Below are 20457 nucleotides of genomic sequence, written 5' to 3'. Positions count from 1 at the left end.
AAATTTTTTTAAACAAGAAAAATCAGGGGCACCTGGCTGGCTTAGTCAGTAGGGCACGCAACTCTTGATCTCAGGGTTGTAAGTTTAAGTCCCATGTTGGGTGTAGAGATTACTTGAAAGTAAAATTGTAAAAAAATAAAATTAAATTAAAATTAAATTTACCACAATTCAATGTTACCTCGAATATACAACTTTTTCCTGCACATTTTGTTTATAAATACTTTGAGGCAATCTCCCACTCGATCAGTAAGTAGACAAATAGATTGATAGATAGAATTAAATGAAATTTTGGCCAGTTATTAATGTTACCAAATATCCAGACACTGGGTGTTCAGTGAGTCTTACTCTGCCCAGTATATGCATTCTTGAAATGAAAAATCTAGCAAAGAAAACTACTATTTCACTTTACTAACATCCCCATTTTCTGTGGTATGCTGGAGCCCAATGTTGCCAGCTTTTGAGCATCAATTGTTAAATATTCAAGCGTTTTGTGTACTGGTTGTTAAGCCATTAGTAGCTGGAGATTAGCCATGGTGAGGCTATTTATACCATGGAAATTGGCAAATGCTGCTATCAAAGCTTTCTCCTCCCTTAGATCCCATGTACCATTATACCACTGCAATTTCTAATCCCCACACCATATATCTGGTTTTAGAAAGAATTACAAGAAAAGCAAGAACACCTGATCGTTTCTTTTAGAAAAGATTTAAGTGATCCTCTTGTGAAAGTTTTCTGCCACCTTATCGAAAATCATTTACCAACCACTAAGGTTGCATTATCTCATTGCCAAAGATATAAAGTATGGACAGGTTAGAACTTGTCATAAGCATGGGGTTGGAAGAAAAGGGCAACCTGAATAAAGTGGTCAAAGGGCTTGTCCCTCTTGACAATGTCCTTGAGAAGATGCATTGTTGGCCTCATTTCCCTAAGTACATTTTCTATAAAGTCAAACAGAACTGAAAGTCTGGGATAACTTAGCCATGTTACGGAGGAAATTCCTTCATTGTACCTTGATGTATGTAGTAAATTTTATGCAAAATGTGCAAACAGCATAATGTGCTTAAAATATACCTCATGTACTTTTAGAACACAGTGTACCAGAGAATGTAAAAAAATTGAAAGATTACTTAGAACCACGTCTTGATGCTCCAGTGTATAATCCTTTAGGCCTCAACTTAAGTATAAAGGTGAGTTGACAGCATTTTTGTTTTTCCTGTTTTGAGTTCACAAAGAACATGTGTCTAAACTAAGATTGGTTTACGTTTTAAAGTATAGCTGTCCGTCAGTAGCAGAAACTGTATCTTTAAGATATACGGAAAAGTGTTTATTTTTCCTCCATTTCTCTTGACATCAGTATTTCAAAAGGTATCTGAAAGTTAAATTGAACACTTTACTAGTTTTTGAGCTGATAGGCAAAACTAACAGGTTATTTTTCAAGGTAGAGCAGAAACGTTATTTCCAAAATTTAGGAGGTAAATGAGTTTTCTTGTGTGTACGTTTGGATGTATACAGGTATGTCTTCATAGCGCCCATAAGAACACATGAAATTGATATAATCTAGGTAATTATAAAAGTCAGTAACAATTAGTGAATGTATCAAAACCATGAATATGATGATTAGCCCAAATTACTCGTCAAGTCCATGTTAGGTTTTGTGTCTCTGTTTCTTCATTCTAAAAAGAGGTATCACCTATTTGTCCTTCTCCCTCCGTTCTAATTTTGATACATGAAGTAGATGTGCAAAAGCCTTAGGAAGGGGATCGGATTTTTCTATGCATCATCTGTAGGGAAAGTGGCCACAGTGTGTATTTTAGCTTGAAGGAATATACGTGTCCATGCTGCTAATGACCAAGTGTGTTTCTTCCACAGGGCTCTGAACTTTTTCACTTCAGAGTGTCTGTTGTTCCGGGCGTCACTTTTTGCAACTTAGTTGAAGAATTTCAGGTATAGTAAATGCACAAGGTACTGATGGGATGATGGCTGGGGAAGTAACATGACAAATGTCAGTGCAAGAGACACTAAAGAGAAAAAAAACAAACAGCATAATTTGTGTGACACACAAGGCTTGGAGACCAGAGATCCTGAGGAATGGTGAAGGCAGAGTGCGTGACAGGTATAGGACCCAGCAATGCTGGGAAAATTTTAATAAGTGCTTGTATTTGTTTTTATTCTTTCTCCATCTTCCATATTTAACTCAGTTTTCAGACTTTTACCGCACTTCCTCTCACGGCATCTCCCCAGAGGAACACAGGTCTATAACACTCAAGTTTCCATTATGATCTTCCCTTTGATTATCATTGTTGTGATGATAGTCTTAATATGCCTAAAGCTGTCAGGATCCAAAAATATTTGGAACCAAAATCAGTGCCCCTTAGGGGGCAGGGAATGAGAATTTGAGTTAATTGATTAATGACTCATTCATTATCGAATAGTGATACCACATTATCAAAAATAAAATCTCTCTTTCTCTCTCTCTCCCTCTTTCCCCACCCCTCTCCTTTTTCTTTTTTTCTTTCAATATATGAAATTTATTGTCAAATTGGTTTCCATACAACACCCAGTGCTCATCCCAAAAGGTGCCTTCCTCAATACCCATCACCCACCCTCCCCACCCTCCCACCCCCCATCAACCCTCAGTTTGTTCTCAGTTTTTAACGGTCTCTTATGCTTTGGCTCTCTCCCACTCTAACCTCTTTTTTTTTTTTTCTGTCCCCTCCCCCATGGGTTTCTGTTAAGTTTCTCAGGATCCACATAAGAGTGAAAACATATGGTATCTGTCTTTCTTTGCATGGCTTATTTCATTTAGCATCACACTCTCCAGTTCCATCCACGTTGCTACAAAGGGCCATATTTCGTTCTTTCTCATTGCCATGTAGTACTCCATTGTGCATATAAACCACAATTTCTTTATCCATTCATCAGTTGATGGACATTTAGGCTCTTTCCATAATTTGGCTATTGTTGAGAGTGCTGCTATAAACATTGGGGTACAAGTGCCCCTATGCATCAGTACTCCTGTATCCCTTGGGTAAATTCCTAGCAGTGCTATTGCTGGGTCATAGGGTAGGTCTATTTTTAATTTTCTGAGGGACCTCTACACTGTTTTCCAGAGTGGCTGCACCAATTTGCATTCCCACCAACAGTGCAAGAGGGTTCCCGTTTCTCCACATCCTCGCCAGCATCTATAGTCTCCTGATTTGTTCATTTTGGCTACTCTGACTGGCATGAGGTGATATCTGAGTGTGGTTTTGATTTGTATTTCCCTGATAAGGAGCGACATTGAGCATCTTTTCATGTGCCTGTTGGCCATCCGGATGTCTTCTTTAGAGAAGTGTCTATTCATGTTTTCTGCCCATTTCTTCACTGGGTTATTTGTTTTTCGAGTGTGGAGTTTGGTGAGCTCTTTATAGATTTTGGATACTAACCCTTTGTCCGATATGTCATTTGCAAATATCTTTTCCCATTCCATTGGTTGCCTTTTAGTTTTGTTGGTTGTTTCCTTTGCTGTGCAGAAGCTTTTTATCTTCATAAGGTCCCAGTAATTCACTTTTGCTTTTAATTCCCTTGCCTTTGGGGATGTGTCGAGTAAGAGATTGCTACGGCTGAGGTCAGAGAGGTCTTTTCCTGCTTTCTCCTCTAGGGTTTTGATGGTTTCCTGTCTCACATTCAGGTCCTTTATCCATTTTGAGTTTATTTTTGTGAATGGTGTGAGAAAGTGGTCTAGTTCAACCTTCTGCATGTTGCTGTCAGTTCTCCCAGCACCATTTGTTAAAGAGACTGTCTTTTTTCCATTGGATGTTCTTTCCTGCTTTGTCAAAGATGAGTTGGCCATACGTTTGTGGGTCTAGTTCTGGGGTTTCTATTCTATTCCATTGGTCTATGTGTCTGTTTTTGTGCCAATACCATGCTGTCTTGATGATTACAGCTTTGTAGTAGAGGCTAAAGTCTGGGATTGTGATGTCTCCTGCTTTGGTCGTCTTCTTCAAAATTCCTTTGGCTATTCGGGGCCTTTTGTGGTTCCATATGAATTTTAGGATTGCTTGTTCTAGTTTCGAGAAGAATGCTGGTGCAATTTTGATTGGGATTGCATTGAATGTGTAGATAGCTTTGGGTAGTATTGACATTTTGACAATATTTATTCTTCAAATCCATGAGCAGGGAATGTCTTTCCATTTCTTTATATCTTCTTCAATTACCTTCATAAGCTTTCTATAGTTTTCCCTCTCCTTTTTCTATCCTGACCCTGCCCTAAGGCTAGCCCCAGTAATGAGTCCACACTGCTGCAGATGTATGTTAACTGGTTTTAAATAAAATATGTTAAGGTTTTAAATAAAACCTTAAGAACTCAAATAAAATAAAATTGGCAAAAATACAGTAATTCAAAACAAAAAAATAGAAGCATAGCAAAGGCTTCAAAATAAAAATGCAATATACACACCACCTAAGTTCTAGAGTAACCCCTGAGCAACATAGAAACCAGGAACACATACTAGCATAGCAAAGATTTTGAGAACTAAACTGACAATGGAGCCACCACAGAAAGTAAAGCAGAACCTGGGGTCTGAACTCGACCAGTGTGTCCAAATACTAAAACAAACAAAACACCCAACAGGGGCACCTGGGTGGCTCAGTTGGTTAAGCGGCTGACTCTTGATTTTGGCTCAGGTCATGATCTCACTTGTGAGTTGAAGCCCCTCATCAGACTCTGTGTTGACAGTGCAGAGGCTGCTTAAGATTCTCTCTCTCCCTCTTTCTCTGCCCCTCCCCTGTTCACGCTGTCTGTCTCTTGAAATAAATAAACTTAAAAAAAACACTTCCCAAAGAATTTTTAACAGGACTCAGAGTCTCACAACATAACTATATGTTTTTAATATTTATTTTGAGAGAGAGAGAGAGAGAGAGACAGACAGAGCACAAGCAGTGGAGGGGCAGAAAGAGAGAAAAACACAGAATCTGAAGTAGGCTCCAGGCTCTGAGCTGTTAGCACAGAGCCAGACGCGGGGCTCAAACCCACAAACCATGAGACCATGACCTGAGCTGAAGTCAGCTGCTTAACCGACCAAGCCACCCAGTTGTCTCCCACAACATAAATATCTTAAACGTCCAGGATAAAATCTAAAATTACTCACTATGCCAATAAATAAGAAAATATAATCCTCAAAAGACAATCAGCACTGGACAGCAAAATAAAATAATTACACGTTATTATTTTTTAAAATTTATTTATTTTTGAGAGAGAGAGGGAGAGAGGGAGGGGCAGAGAGAGAGAGGGAGAGGGAGAATCCAAAGCAATCTCCATGCTGTCAGCATAGAGCCTGACGTGGGCTCAAACCCATGAACTGTGAGATCACGATCTGAGCCAACACCAAGAGTCAGACGCTTAACTGACTGAGCTACCCAGGCGCCCCCAGACAGATGTTTTAAACCAGCCATGATAACCAGCTCCCATGGGGTAAAGGTAAACACTTGAAATGGCTGAAAAGGGAATGGAAGAAATTCTCAGTAGAGAAATGGAAGCTGTAAAAAAGTACCACATGGAAATTTTAGAACTGAAAAATACAGTATTTAAAACTTAAAAATCACTTGATAGACTCAGTGGCAGAACAAATATGGCAGAGAAAAAAAAAATCAGTGAATTTGAAAATAAATCAGTAGAAATCCACCCTGAAGAAAAAAGACTTCACAAAGAATGGCCTCCTTTCTGCCCACGAACGCCACTGAGGAAGCATCGTGAAAGTCTCCCTCCCACCGCCATCATGTCTAAGCCAGAGTCTCCCAAAAAGCCTGAGCAGCTGTGGAAGCTTTTCATCAGAGCTTTGAGCTTTGAAACAACCGAAGAGAGTCTGAAGAGCCATTTTGAGCAATGGGGAACGCTCACAGACTCTGTAGGGATGAGAGCTCCCGACACCAAGTGCTCCAGAGGCTTTGGGTTTGTCACGTAAGCCACTGTGGAAGTCGTGGATGCAGCCATGAATGCAGGGCCACACAAGATGGGCGAAGTGTTGTGGAACCAAGAGGGCGATCTCCAGGGAAGATTCTCAAAGACCTGGTGCCCACTTACCTGTCAAAAAGATTTGTGTCGGTGGCCTTGAAGAAGACCCTGAAGAACATCATCTAAGAGATTCCTTCGAACAGTATGGGGAAATGGAAGTGATTGAAATCATGACGGACCGAGGCAGTGGCAAAAAGAGAGGCTTTCCTTTTGTCCCGTTTGATGACCATAACTCTGTAGACCAGATCGTCATTCAAAAATACCATGTTGTGAGTGCGAAGTAAGGAGAGCCCTATCTGAGCAACAGACAGCGAGCGCTTCATCCGGCCAAAGAGATCCAAGTGGTTCTGGAAACTTTGGTGGCGGTCGTGGAGGTGGTTTTGGTGGGAATGACAACTTTGGTGTTGACAGATTTGTGAGCTCAGCCACGCACAGCATGGCAGGGCCTAGCTGCTACAGAGAAGACATGTTTTAGACAATACTCATGTGTATGGGGCAAAAACTTGAGGCCTGTGTTTGTGATTAATTGTATCACAGGTTCTTTTATTTTCGGTTCTGTGGAAAGTGTAAAGCACCCCAACAAAGGGTTTTTATGTCGATTTTTTTTTTTGCACCCATGCTGTTGATTGCTAAATGTAATAGTCTGATCATGATGCTGAATAAATGTGTCTTTAAAAAAAAAAAAAAAAAAGAATGGCCTCGGGAACCTATGTGATGACATCAAAAGGTGTGACCTTTATGTCACCAGAGTCAGTGAAGGATGGGAAAAAGGGATTGATGCAGGAAAAGAAGAAAGAGGAGAAGTGGGGGGGGGGAGGGGGAAGGAGGAGGAGAATGAGGAGAAATAAAGCCTGAAAATGCCCCAAGTTTGGTGGAGACATAAATTTATATATTCAAGAAGCTTAATGAATCCAGACCAAAAGAGATCCTGTCTAAACACATCATAATCAAACTACTAAAAATCAAAGACAAAGAAAAAAAATCTTGAAAGCAGCCAAAAAAACAAACAAACAAACAAACAGAAAACATGTGAGTGGACAATAATTTGAATTACTGCTGATTTTTTTTCTCGGAAACCTTAGAAGCTAGAAGAAAGTTGTCCAACATCTTTAACGTATGGGGGACAGGGGTAGTTTGGGAAGGAAGGGCGGCCAATCCAGAATTCTATATCTAGTCCTTCAGGAATGAAAGAAAGGCGAAAGCATTCCCAGATGAAGGAAAATTAGGATAAGCCACTGTCAGCAGAAACTCTCTTTAAAAAAAAAAAATGTATAAAGAAGTTCTTCAGACTGGAAAGAAATGTCAACAGAAGGAAACAAAGCTTCAGGAATGAAAGAGGGACCAAAAAAAAAAAATGAATGAAAGAAAAGAGGGGGGTGCGTGGGTGTCTCAGTCAGTTAAGCGTCCAACTTCAGCTCGGGTCACGATCTCACGGTTTGTGGGTTCGAGCCCCACATTGGGCTCTGTGCTGACAGCTTGGAGCCTGGAGCCTGCTTCAGATTCTGTCTCCCTCTCTCTCTGCCTCTCCCCCACTCACACTCTGTCTCTCTCTCTCTCACTCACTCAAAAAATAAACATTAAAAAATTTTTTTTCTTAAGAAACAGAGGAAATGATTGCATAGTTAATAAAAAGAATCAGGGCACCTTGGTGGCTCTGTTGCTTAAGTGTCTGATTCTTGATTTGGGCTCAGGTCATGATCACAGGGTTGTGGCATTGAGCCCTGTATCAGGCTCTGCCGTGAGTGTAGAGCCTGCTTAAGATTCTCTCTCTCTCCCTCTGCCCCTCCCCTGCTTGTGTTCTCTCTCTCTTTCTCCCTCTCCCTCTCAAAATAAAATAAAGAAAGAGAATCATTAAGAAATAGAAAAAAAGAGTGTAAAATTTCTTGGGACTGTTGAAACCTGCTTTTCAAGTATCCCGAAGCAACGGATTTTTGTGCACCATAAAGGACACTATTGGGAGAACTGAAAAAATTTGAACATCTGTAGATTAGATAACAGCATTGTCTCAGTGTTAATGCCTTGATTTCGGTAATTACAATGTGGCCATTTAAGTGGATTCTTTGTGTTTAAGAAATGCAAATTGAAGTATTTGGGCAGTAAAGAGACATTGTGTCCAGAATATACTCCTTTATGATTCTGGGGCTTAACCTTTTTTGAGACATGGTGTGGGATATATGGATAGTCAAAGAAGATTGGAAGGGAAACATTTGAGGAAAAACTGTTTTCAAGAACTTTAGAGGAGGCGGTTTGGCTGGAGAATACAGAATTCAGAGGTGATACAGGTGCCTAGTCTCAAAAAATAATGGATGGCTTAACTGAACAAGTGAAACTTTTATAGTGTCTGGCGAGGTGACTCAAATTTTATTTTAGGTAAAAATGGGTAAGGAAGGGATTCTGGGTAGAGGGAACAGCAGCCTCAAAGACAGATAAGGGAACGTATAAAACTTACCGCTTGAGTAGCTTATAGACATTTGGATGGAACTCAAGGTTATGTATAAGAACATGGGTAGGTTAGGGTCAAATTGTGGGAGACCTCAAATGTCGTAAAGAGAGCTTTAGAACATTCCTATTAGCAATAAGAAGATATTAAACATTTTCGAAGAAAGGTTGGACACAAGGTCTATAGGAGCCCAGTCAGAGTCAGAGTGAATCAAGGTTTACAGCAGCCCAGTCAGAGTGAATCACAGGATTTTTGTTCCAAGCGCTGGGACATGTATTTGTTCTTTCTTGATGATATTGAACAAAAAACTTGTAGCCCCAGGAGCTGCTGCTGTCACCCATGAGGGCTGTGGGGACTGAGAGGGGAGATACCCAACACCAAGGAAGCAGAATAGAAAGATGGAAACAAACCCCAAACGGACTATGATTATAATAACTTGTTTCCTCTGGCTCTAACTTCTGCATAGAAAAGAAAATTCACTTTTGCAATTACAGGTAGCGTATAAACTGTCTCTCTCATTGGCCACAAACATATTAGATCTCTCTCTCTTTTTTTTTTTTTTTTGAATGGAAAATCGAGGGTTCTTTTTTTTCTAAGTTTATTCCGTGAGAGAGAAAGTACACGAGCCTATGAGCTGTGTAGCAGCAGAGAGAGAGAGAGGGAGAGGGAGAATCCCAAGCAGGCTCCATGCTGTCAGCACAGAGCCCAACCCAGGGCTCTATCCCATGAACCATGACATGACAATGTGAACCAAAATCAAGAGTCAGACGCCCAACCAACTGAGGCACGCAGGCACCCCAGATTAGATCTTTCTTAACAAAGCTAATTATCCAAACTCTTCTGATGGTCCAGCTTAAAAGGAAGATTTTGGTTTTTAATTTTTTTTAATGTTCATTTATTTTTGAGGCAGAGAGAGACAGAGCATGAGCAGGGGAGGGGCAGAGAGAGAGGGAGACACAGAATCCGAGGCAGGCTCCAGGCTCCGGGCCATCAGCACAGAGCCCAACGCGGGGCTCAAACTCGTCAACCGCGAGATCATGACCTGAGCTGAAGTCGGACGCTCAACCGACTGAGCCACCCAGGCGCCCCTAAAAGGAAGATTTTTGTTTTCTTACAGTACCGTTTGGAAGGCCACAAGTAGAATATCCATTCAGCATCTAACATTTTCTACCAAATTCCCAATAATTCCAGTACCAACTGAACACATACCATTGGCTCTAAAGTACAACAGGAGATGGTTAGGCCAGCTGATCCATTATTGCAAGGATAAGTATCTGCCCAGGTGGGAAAGAATGGTTTCTCGCTGCTCTCCACACCACTCAGCCGGGTCCACCTTTTAAATTCTGCAGCTTACAACATCCCACTTCCAGTAACAGTTCCCTATGGTCAAAATTCTTTTGGTTGCAAATAAAGCAACTTCACTTAAAAAAAATAAAAGTGTTTTATGGACAGATTGGTGTCCTACCAAGATGAATCTGGCGATGTTATTATGTCAACCTGGATTGACAGGGTGGAAAGGAGGTTAAGTGGTTGGTTTGTACAAGGTGAGTCGATAGAGCTCACAATAGCAGGATCGAAAATGGAATGGAATAAGTGAAAAATAAATAAATAAATAAATAAATAAGAAGGGGTGCCTGAGTGGCTCAGTCGGTTAGGCAGCCGACTTTGGCTCAGGTCATGGTCTCGAGGTCCATGAGTTCGAGCCCCATGTCGGGCTCTGTGCTGACAGCTCAGAGCCTGGACCTGTTTCAGATTCTGTGTCTCTCTCTCTCTGACCCTCCCCTGTTCATGCTCTGTCTCTCCCTGTCTCAAAAATAAATAAAACATTAAAAAAAAAAGGGGGGGGGGCGCCTGGGTGGCGCAGTCGGTTAAGCGTCCGACTTCAGCCAGGTCACGATCTCGCGGTCCGGGAGTTCGAGCCCCGCGTCGGGCTCTGGGCTGATGGCTCAGAGCCCGGAGCCTGTTTCCGATTCTGTGTCTCCCTCTCTCTCTGCCCCTCCCCCGTTCATGCTCTGTCTCTCTCTGTCCCAAAAATAAATAAAAAAAAAAACGTTGAAAAAAAAATTAAAAAAAAAAAAAAAGGAATGGAATAAGTGAAACTGAGAGAAATTGTAAAAGAATTGATGGCATACGAGGGCTGTTTCTAAGAAAAGGCATACCTCCTTAGGTCACTAGGAGGGAGGTGGTAGTAACTTCAATTTGAGCTGTATCCTAAAACAGCATAGTGATCCTTTTTCTTATCCTTGGCATTTTCCCACGTTTGCCACTGTCTTACTTCCACTCATCCCTTCTTCTTCTACCTCAAAATATGATCTTGCTTCCTGCCTCACAGACAAAACCCAAGTCACCGGGCTCAAACCACCTCACTCTCTGTCCCCACTTCTACATTTAACATAAACGGGGCCCATTCTTGACTCAAGTCCCAGAGAAGAAGATGCCTCTGTGTCCCTCTGTTAACAATCCTGTCTCTCTTCTAGGAACTTATTTTTATTAGTTATCCATTCAGGTGTAGGAAGCATTTTGAATATACAGAAGTTTCCCTATGTTAACACCTAGAGGATTTTCCAAAGAGATGATGGCTTGAAAGAGCACATACTGATTCCCCCTCCCGGGAATGCCCATTCTTCTTCTCCTCTTCTGTGGACCCAATTATTCTTCAAGATCCAGCTCAGGAAGCTCCATCCCTAGTCACCCTAGGCAGTTAGTCATTCCCTACGTGTCTTCCCAAAGCACTCTGTCCATTCCTCTATAACTGAACACAGAACTTTTCCCCGCCGTATCCTGCCTGCCGCCGCCATTAAAGACCGATGATAAAGGTATAGGATGGTAAATACAATTCTTATCCTGTATTGTGTGCAAATCATTTCTTGCCAGATTGTCAAGTGACTGTCTCTGGGCTTTGTGGATCCCGAATATCTGCATGTAGCTGAGCAGAAGCTTGCTAAATTGGTTAATAATACCTCTGCTGTTGGGGAAATCATATGAAGTTCAGTGTCTCGAATGACTAGATTCAGAAAGCTAACGGACTTTGCTTTTTCCATTGCAGATTTATGTTGATGAAGTACCATTGCCATTTCCGGGACACACACTTATTGCTGTGGCCACAGCTGTAGTGCTGGGGGCATTAATTTTTATAACATTTATGCTTCAAATACGTAACATCCACCCAGGTGATATGTTCCAAAACTTTATGACAACAAACAAAGTGAACTTATCAAATCTCAGCATCAATCAGCTGCCTTATAGATGAAAATCTGAATAGTGAGCAAACAGTAATCACAATTCTCTCTTTATTTCCTGTTTTTATTAGACAATTCCTAGAACAATATGTTTAAATGTGAATATAAAAATGAGATAAAATGCTCTTACCATCCAACTCATTATAACTCAAATTGCTATTTGTCAGTGTATTTACCATTCTGTTTTCCTATTTTAAATACATGAAAAATTATTTATTTATTTATTTATTTATTTATTTATTTATTTAATCCTTACACCCAATGTAAGGCTCAAGCTCACAACCCCAAGATCAAGAGTCACATGCTCTTCTGCCTGAGCCAGCCAGGTGCCCCTACGTATACAGAAAATTTCTTTTTTTATTTTTTAACATTTATTCATTTTTTAAGAGACGGAGAGAGACAGAGCACTAGTGGGGTAGAGGCAGAAAGAGAGGGAAACACAGAATCCGAAGCAAGCTCCAGGCTCTTAGCTGTCAGCACAGAGCCCGATGCGGGGCTCAAACTCACAGACCGTGAGATCATGACCTGAGCCAAAGTCGGACACTCAACCGACTGAGCCACCCAGGCGCCCCCCCCCAAATTTCTTATGTTAACCCTTACATAGAAGATTTTCCTTGAGGTTTTTAGGAAACTGTAAAATGACAACCATCTCTGTGTGGAATGAGTTTTCCGTATGTTTTAGCTTTTATTGACCGGAGCCCATTCTGTGGGATCAGAGCGCCTGCGCCTTGCTCTGTTCACAAAAGAGTATAAGCAGAACGCAGTCCTGCCAGGGAAAGGCAGGTGCGGAGGAGACCCATCCGCAGGTGTACTATCAGAACCTCCTAGGAATTAAAGATGAAGCCATTTGAAGCAACTTCAAAACCAGACGGTAGTGCCTAAAAAGAGGGAGATGTGACCCCCATTATGGGGGTGTTGGAAGAACACTGTGTGTGCAAGGTATTGGTTTACAAACCCACGTGCAGAAATCCAAGAGATGTACCTCTGCGTGCTCTCTCAGAGCACCTGCTCCCAAATAGAAGATGGCCAATACATTCTGAGATCAGGCTACACTCTCTTGGAAAAGCTCAGGAGAGGCAGCACACTGCTCTGACAACGTAAGGAAAAGGTAAACATCTGGTTCAGGAGAGCGCAGCTCTGAGAGCTATAAACTGTGGTCGTGCCTGTATATCGGGAAAGGTCTCTTGAGGTGGCAGTGAGCAAGGTGGCTCCAAGGATCAGACTCAGGAGCCAGGCATCCAGGATTGCCACTTCCTCGATTTGTGACCTGGGCAAGTTACTTCCTTGTGTCTGAGTTTCTTCACCTGTAAAAAGGAAATAGTCTTAATACTCACCTGATAGGTAGATAATTAATAGGCAGGTTATTGTGAGGGCCGAATGAATAGTTGCATGTAAAGTACTTAGAACAGCGCCTGGCTCCATGAATACTCTAATTGTTAGCTGTTGCTGTTTGGTGGCGCATAATAGTGATCGTGTCTAATTGTAATAAAAAGGGAAATTTATTGGAAGAATACTATAGAAAGATAATCCAAGCAAAATCTGGACAATCGATTCCAGATTCCAGAATGAGAACGTTCTGGGGACCTAGGAAACAAGAGTTTTTCAACTCTTCAGAGCATCCATTGGGCCAAAGGTCTAGAGATAAAACATGGCACCGTGGTTAAAAGTGTAAGTTCCAGAGTCTAACAGCCGGGTTTTTTTTTTCTTTTAATAAATGTTTACAAATTTTAGAATAGTTTTAGATTTATAGGAAAGTTGTGAAGATAGTATGGAGGGTTCCCATATAACCCACACTCAGTTGCCACTGATATTAACATCGTATGGCCTGGTTTTTATCTCCCTCCATCACTTACTAGCCATATGGCCATTGGTAAGTTATTTAACCTAAGATTCTATACTATGGTCTATAGATGCACACGTGTGTCTTCCTGTACATTCAAAGATGCTCCTGCTAAGATAATCCAACTATTGTACATGCACCCACAAATTCATTCACCTCTTCCCCCCAAAAAGACAATTCAAAGTCTACCTGCTATCAATTTCTCTTAGTTTCTTCTTGAAAAGGGGGGAAATGGTGATAATTACAATGCTTTCACAGAAAACAAGAAATGTGAATAGAGTTTATGACCCTTGTTTCTGTAACACATACTAAAGCTGATATTAGATTCCTCTCCACTCTACATTCCATGTGCTCCCTTGCCTTTGAACCTCAGCAGCTCAGCTGACTAGGATCCTTTGCCCAAGAGAATGAACTATCTTCATTTCCAGAGGGTCTGAGTCTTTGGTAAACCTACCCTTTGGTTGTCGGGTGTCTGTTACTTTCCGTTGGTCATTATCCTTGGGTATTTTTGGTAATAAACCTTTGTGGCCCAGGATCCACCCAGGTTAATGTTGGTCCTCATTGTGTTACAGCATCTCTACTTTTCCTCAGTAAGATCAATTATTCTCCCTCTGCCTGTTTTCCTAATATACTAGGAACCAAAAAAGGCTACATGGCAGTCTTGGTTTCCAAGTCAGTGGAATCAATATCGTGTTCACTGCTGGAAGCATTTCTACACTAGCTGGAGAGACCACTTGATTGTCAGAGCCCAAAGTTCAGGGCACAGAGAGCAAAGTTTCAGGAGTATTTTATTAAGTGAAATATTAAAAAGAACCATTCATTCTCCATCCTTGTTTCCCAAATGAATGTGTTATAGCTATAAGGAATAACCCTGTTTACTGGGAATTATGGCATAGAACATACATTTTATCCAACCAGGGAAATTGCCAGTGTCCAAGGGGCCATTGTGCATGGACTTTCAGTAGACTTTCTCTTTATCATAAGATCACCTATTTCTGGGTGACAGAGTAACAATAGTGCTGTGAATTCCAGAACATCAACCCATTTCTTCACTTGTTTTTGTGCCGTTGAGGATAAGGTCACAGGCAAATCGTGAGGGGCTGAAACCAATAAAGTCACAAAGTACTGAAAAGAATATCATGTCTCCCCACTCGTAACTAGAAAAAAAAAAATTTGACCTAATACAAAACTTCAATGTATGTGGAAATGAGAATAACCTGTTTCTAGATTTTTCTGATTGGAAAATTCTGAATACATTCAACAGGGCTTTACTATTCTCATGGGGGGGGGGGCGGGGAGTGCAGGGATTGCCCCATTCCTCGTGTTGGAATATAAAGTGGCAGGGATGGAAGAACACCATGGCAGCATATAAGGCATTCAAAGCAAATGGGCAGGCACGATCACTGTGTAATAAAGATTGACGTCTTTTTCAAGAGCAAAAGGCAGCATGCTTACTGCCTGTTATCAAAGAGTCAAGTTCCCTAAGTTCAGGGTTCCTTTCACATAAGGTAACTCATTACATGGGTAGATGTCACCCCACCCTCTTTGTGTTACCCTGAGACTCAGGTGAAAAATGTGGTGCCCAAACGATGATAATTTGGCTAATGCTATTGCTGAAGGTGATAAATAGTCCTTTGTTCTGTCCCAGGAGTCTTGTATCTTCACCCAGCACCCAGAACTACCTTGTAAGTTTGCAAGTGGGATAAAACCTCAGAGCCTTCAAAGTTATTGACACAAACAGGACTTAAATTTTTTCGTAGGTTTGCTAGATCATGAGAGTAGAGTAACCAGATCTGTACTGCAGCCTGTATTGGGCTAGACGCCACTCAAAGCTGTCCACTTTTTGAACCAAAATGAATTAGAGCAGAATATTCTAAACATTATGTGTTATGTGTTGCCTCACATTTCCCAAATGACCTACCAGGCACTGTTTGCCCTCCTTAGTGGTGGGGATGGAAGATGCCCTCACCTGCCCTTTACTTTGGATTGAGAGGCCCCCACAGGCTCCGGAATACTGAATTAGCCCAGACTTTGCCAAAGTGTATTCTTGTTGAGTTTGATTTTCTTCTCCATCACACATGTATCCTATCAAGATATCTTGAGAACTTGCTTCTACATGCTTCTCAGGGCCATGAAACATAATATTCTATAGCCTAGTGAGGTGGTCCACTCACTCCCCACTAGCCTGGGGAGGAGAGTCAAAGGGGGCAGAACAGTAAAGGTATATTGCTGCCCTGCCAGGGGAAGGCCTGCACTTGAAATAGAGCAATACTCCAAGTACCAGGCCCTTCACTGGTTGTCTCTGCACCGTGATTACTGTGCCTACTCTGCTGTCATTGTAATGACCATGCAGGACATGGTCATCTAGCACCTCCCATCTCCACCAATACCAGGATCCAGCTCTCACTGCAGCGCCACCCACCCCCATCCAATCCTACTATACAATATGGTGGGTAAGAGCTTGGGCTCCAGAGTAGGAACATCTGGGTGGGAATGTTGTCTTTGCCACTTTCTAGCTGCGTCCTCTTGAAACTATTTCTGTGTCTTGGTTTCTTTGTCAGTGTGATAATGTTACTTACCTCATCGGATTATTTGGGAATTAAAGGAGATAATACACAAAGTGTATTAGAACAGAGCCTGGTACCTAGAAAGTGCTGTGGACCTGTTAGCTACCCAAAGAGAAGGTCAGGGAGCATGCCTTGAAAGATTCAAATACTTTCCTTATCAATCCACTCCTAATGACACCAAAAAGAAAAAAAAAAAAAAAGGGAGAGAGACTTCCAGGTGTCATCAGTCTGAATTCCTCTCCACGGGCCAGGCGCTCTATAGCCTTTTAGTGTCCTGACATAATGCAGATAGTGGGTCAGATTTGCATTAGTTCATCCAGTCCCTTAGAAGCCCAGCTTCAGCTAGCATACTGACTACAGTATCGCTGTGACAATAAATTGAGAATAATCAGTACTATATTCTTTAGTCTTTGGTCGAACATCTCCAAACTCTTGGCCCGTAAACATTTCCCTAGAGTTTTGACAATAAAATCAGCACATTTCTATACCTGCAATTCTGTGATGTAACTCTTCTGAACACCGTCCTGTTTATTTTGAGTCAGAACCCAACATTCAATAAAGAGTCGGGCACAAGAAAGACTTTGAGATTCAGCCTACAAGAGAGGCCCATCTGGAAGCCACAAAGGTTTCACTGAAGGAAGAATTTAGACAGTATTTGGTTGGCTGAGCATATTGGATTCTAAAGGAGCAGCGACCCTCACACCTCAGCTCTCCGTGGTTCATGGCAACAAACGTGTATTTCTTGCTCACTGGTCTGTGCATAGGCTGTGGTGCTTCGCCTCGAAGCAGGTCTGCCCTGCGTATCTGTGGTTCTGGAACACAGGCTAAAGGGCAAGGGCCAACCTGCCAGCTCTTCTCACAGCACAGGACCAGACACAAGAGACCAGCCAACCCATCTAAACTACTTAAAGCAAGAAGTACGCATCATGTTTGCTCACATTCTGTTAGCCAGATCAAACCACGTGGCCAAGCCCAACAAGACAGGCATGTCCATTACTTTCATTCTAAACATCAAGTTTTAAGATCCCTCTCTTACCTGATTGCTGCTTTTATCTATTGCTGTGCAACCAACTCCACAGTTTAGTGACTTAAAACAATAACCATTACATTTGCTCAAGATGGTGTCGTCTGAACTGGACTTAGTTGAATTGTTCTGCTGGTCTTGCCAGTGATGATGTCTGAGCTGCTTTCTCTCTCCATGGAGTCTCGGGGCCTCTCCTTTTCAAGAGACCTGTCCACATGGCCTCTCTTTGTGGATTCTCTACCAGGATAGCCAGACCTCTTATGTGGTAGCTCGGGGCTCCTAAAGATGCAAAAGGAGAAGCTTGGGTCACCTACTGGCACAACATCATCCATGTTCTATTGGCTAAAGAAAGTCACCAGGCTAGCCCAGATTCAAGGGAAGAGGACTATGCCCGATCATGAATATTGAGAGATGAGGTTTTTTGAAGGCCACCAATGAAATAGACCACCAGAAACCACCCTCCTTAACAAGTCTAGGTTCCTTCATGTGCTGGGAGTGAAACATCTAAGATGGCTTCCTAACTCACATGCCTGGCTCTTCAGGTGGTCTGGCCAGAACAGCTAGAAGCTGGCCAGGCACCTGCCTCTCCACATGGCCTAGCTCCATGGAGCTAGCTTAGGCTTACTCACACACTTGTGGAATCGTGGTAGTTGGATTTCTTGCACGGCAGCTGGCTTTCCCCCAGAATACAAAAGCAGGAGCTACCAGATTTTCTTCAATACTTGGACTTCAAAGTCTCACAAGGTCATTCCTGCTTCATTTTAATGGTCAAGGTAGTCCCATGGCCATCCCAGATTCAAAGGGAGGAGGAATAGACTCCACCTCTTTTGTGTGGCAACATGGCACGGCCAAGAGCCTGTGGGTCTGGTGGGATTGTTGCAGTCGTCTTTGGAAATATAAGATGCCATTTTGATGTTCATCAGAGAAATATACCTGGTCTCTGAACACAACTGGAAATCCCTAAACTCATTTCTGAACCAGGTTTTCATCACCTCAGCTTTTGACCATGTGTAATGAGAGCTTCATTCAGAAGGGTCACAAAGTAGTCTGGCCAAGACTATCTTACATATACCACTACTTTTGGTGCCGAGAGCTCAGACCCTGGAGTCTGCTTCAGATGCTGTGTCTCCCTCTCTCTCTGCCCCTCCCCTGTTTGCACTTTGTCTCTCTCTCAAAAATAAATAAACATTAAACAAATTTTTAAAAATTTTTAAAAAGCAAGTCAGCTAATATCTATCCTGCTCCCCACACACCCCCATCTCATGTCACACCCAGGGGACTCAGGACCCTGCACTGACCCAGGCAGCTTCAGGTTACAGCGGCAAGGGGTTCCTGGTGAGACCTTTTCACACACTGCTGTTGTGTGACTAAGCTCCCACACATCGAGCCACACACAACTACAACTTCTATCTCAGGTCTCCAATTCAAGTAAAAAATCCTTGGCAGGAATCAGGCTAAAGGAGTCTCAATGAGATGGTTATCCCAAGATCAACCAGCTGTGGTCACGTGACAGGGACATGAAACTCAGCCTAGCCCTTCTGTTCACTGGGGTCATCCCAAGAAGACAAAAATTCTTATTACATAACTTTGTCTCATTTAATATATTTTGTCTGGAACTCAAACTTGAGGAATTTTATTTTGATTTCTCCTTTTTTTAAGTTTAGAGAAACATTTATTTATATGCAAGTTAAATTCATCCTTTTTGGTGTACAGCTCTAAGAATTTTGACAAATGTATGTGAACATTCATGTAGCACAATCACAATCAAGATCTAGGGCGCCTGGGTGGGCTTGCTGTTGTCAGCACCGGGCCTGCCTCTGTTTCCCTCTCTCTCTGCCCCTCCCCCACTCAGGTGCGGTCTCTCAAAAATAAATGGTAAAAAAAAAAAAAAAAAAAGAGAGAGATCCAGAACTTCCCCATCACTCCAAAAAATTTTCTCCTGACCTTTTTTAGATAACACCTCTCCCACTCTTACTGCCTGGGAGCTGTGGGTCTGTTTTTGGCTCTACAGTTTTTTCTTTTCCAGAATGTCATATAAGTGGAATCATCTGGTATATAACCTTATACGTTTGGCTTCTTTCTCATAGCAGAATGGAGTTGGAATTTGTCTATATTGTGTATATCACTACTTTGTTTCTTTTTATTTCGGAGTGGCATTCTATTGTATGGATGAACCACAGTTTGTTAAACTGTTTACCGATGAGAGCATATTTTGGTCGATTCTAGTTCTTGGCAAATAGGAATAAATGTGCAATGAACATTTGTATACAGGGTTTGGTATGATTTCAACAAAAAAATATGGGATTTTGATTGATATTGTGTTGAGTCAATAGTTAGATTAGGGGAGAATTACTTTTTTTTTTTTTTTTTTTGAGAGAAAGAAAGCATGTGTATACACTGGAGCAGGAGCGGAGTAGAGGGAGAGGGAGAGAGAAGATTCCAAGCAGGTTCCATGCTCAGCACAGAACCTGACACTGGGCTCTATCTCACAACCCTGATATCATGACCTGAGCCAAAATCAAGAGACAGACACTTAACTGACTCTGCCACCCAGATGCCCCCAGAGGAATTGAAATCTTAACCATACTGAGTGATTCACCTCCTGAATGTGCTACCTCTCTCCACTTATTTATATCTTCCTTCATTTCTCTTATCGGCCTTTTGTAGTTTTCAGCATATAGGACTTGCATACAATTTGAGAGACTAAGTATGTCATGGTTTTGGTGCCATTGTAAAAGGTACTATTGTTTTAGTTTCAATTTCTATTCTCTATGAGAAGAAGAAATATATATAAACCAATCAAAAAATATACAGGATCCATATGCTGACAATTATAAACAAAGATGAAATAAGTCAAAGAAGATCTAAGTAAACAGAAGAGATATAGTGTGTTAAGTCTATGAATTAAAAACTCAATATTGTTATGATGTCAGCTCTCCCCAATTTGATCAGCAGGTTAAATGCAGTTCCAATCATAACCCCACAAATTTTGTATAGATATAGACAAGCTGATTCTAAAATTTATATGGAAAGGCAAAGGAACTAGATTAGCCAGAACGATTCTAACAAGGACAAATTCGGATGTTCGTGCTGTCGGATTCCAAGACTTGCTATGATTCTACAGTCACTGAAGGAAGGTGGTGTTGGGGAAAAGATAGGTATATCAATTAAGGGAACAGAATGGAAAGCCTTTCCAGTAAATGGTGCTCGGACAACTAGATGTCCATATGCAAAAAAAAATCAACCTCAACACATACTCCCAAACTTATACAAAAATTAACTCAAGGGGCGCCTGGGTGGCGCAGTCGGTTAAGCGTCCGACTTCAGCCAGGTCACGATCTCGCGGTCTGTGAGT

The 20457-nt window shown here is 41.7% G+C and overlaps 1 protein-coding gene across 13 annotated transcripts in view; it reads left to right on the top strand.

The window, feature by feature from the left end:
- The window catches only part of CATSPERB (cation channel sperm associated auxiliary subunit beta), a 134922-nt gene that overhangs the window by 96564 nt on the left and 17901 nt on the right, over positions 1-20457 (top strand). For 11 of the 13 annotated variants that reach the window (XM_045060388.1, XM_045060387.1, XM_045060394.1 and 8 more), the window contains 3 exons: positions 1087-1187; positions 1870-1944; positions 11479-11891. In XM_045060388.1, coding sequence (XP_044916323.1) covers positions 1087-1187; positions 1870-1944; positions 11479-11682 — 380 coding nt within the window. In that variant the 3' untranslated portion in view covers positions 11683-11891. Of the gene's footprint in view, positions 1-1086; positions 1188-1869; positions 1963-11478; positions 11892-20457 lie in introns of those variants that run through there. The other 2 variants (XM_045060393.1, XM_045060392.1) reach the window with 2 other exon arrangements.

The sequence above is a fragment of the Felis catus genome, chromosome B3 (genome assembly GCF_018350175.1).
Source record: "Felis catus isolate Fca126 chromosome B3, F.catus_Fca126_mat1.0, whole genome shotgun sequence".
In the NCBI taxonomy this organism is placed as follows: domain Eukaryota; kingdom Metazoa; phylum Chordata; class Mammalia; order Carnivora; family Felidae; genus Felis; species Felis catus.
The sequence above is the reverse complement of the archived record's forward strand: the minus strand, read 5'-3'. Positions and strand labels throughout refer to the sequence as shown.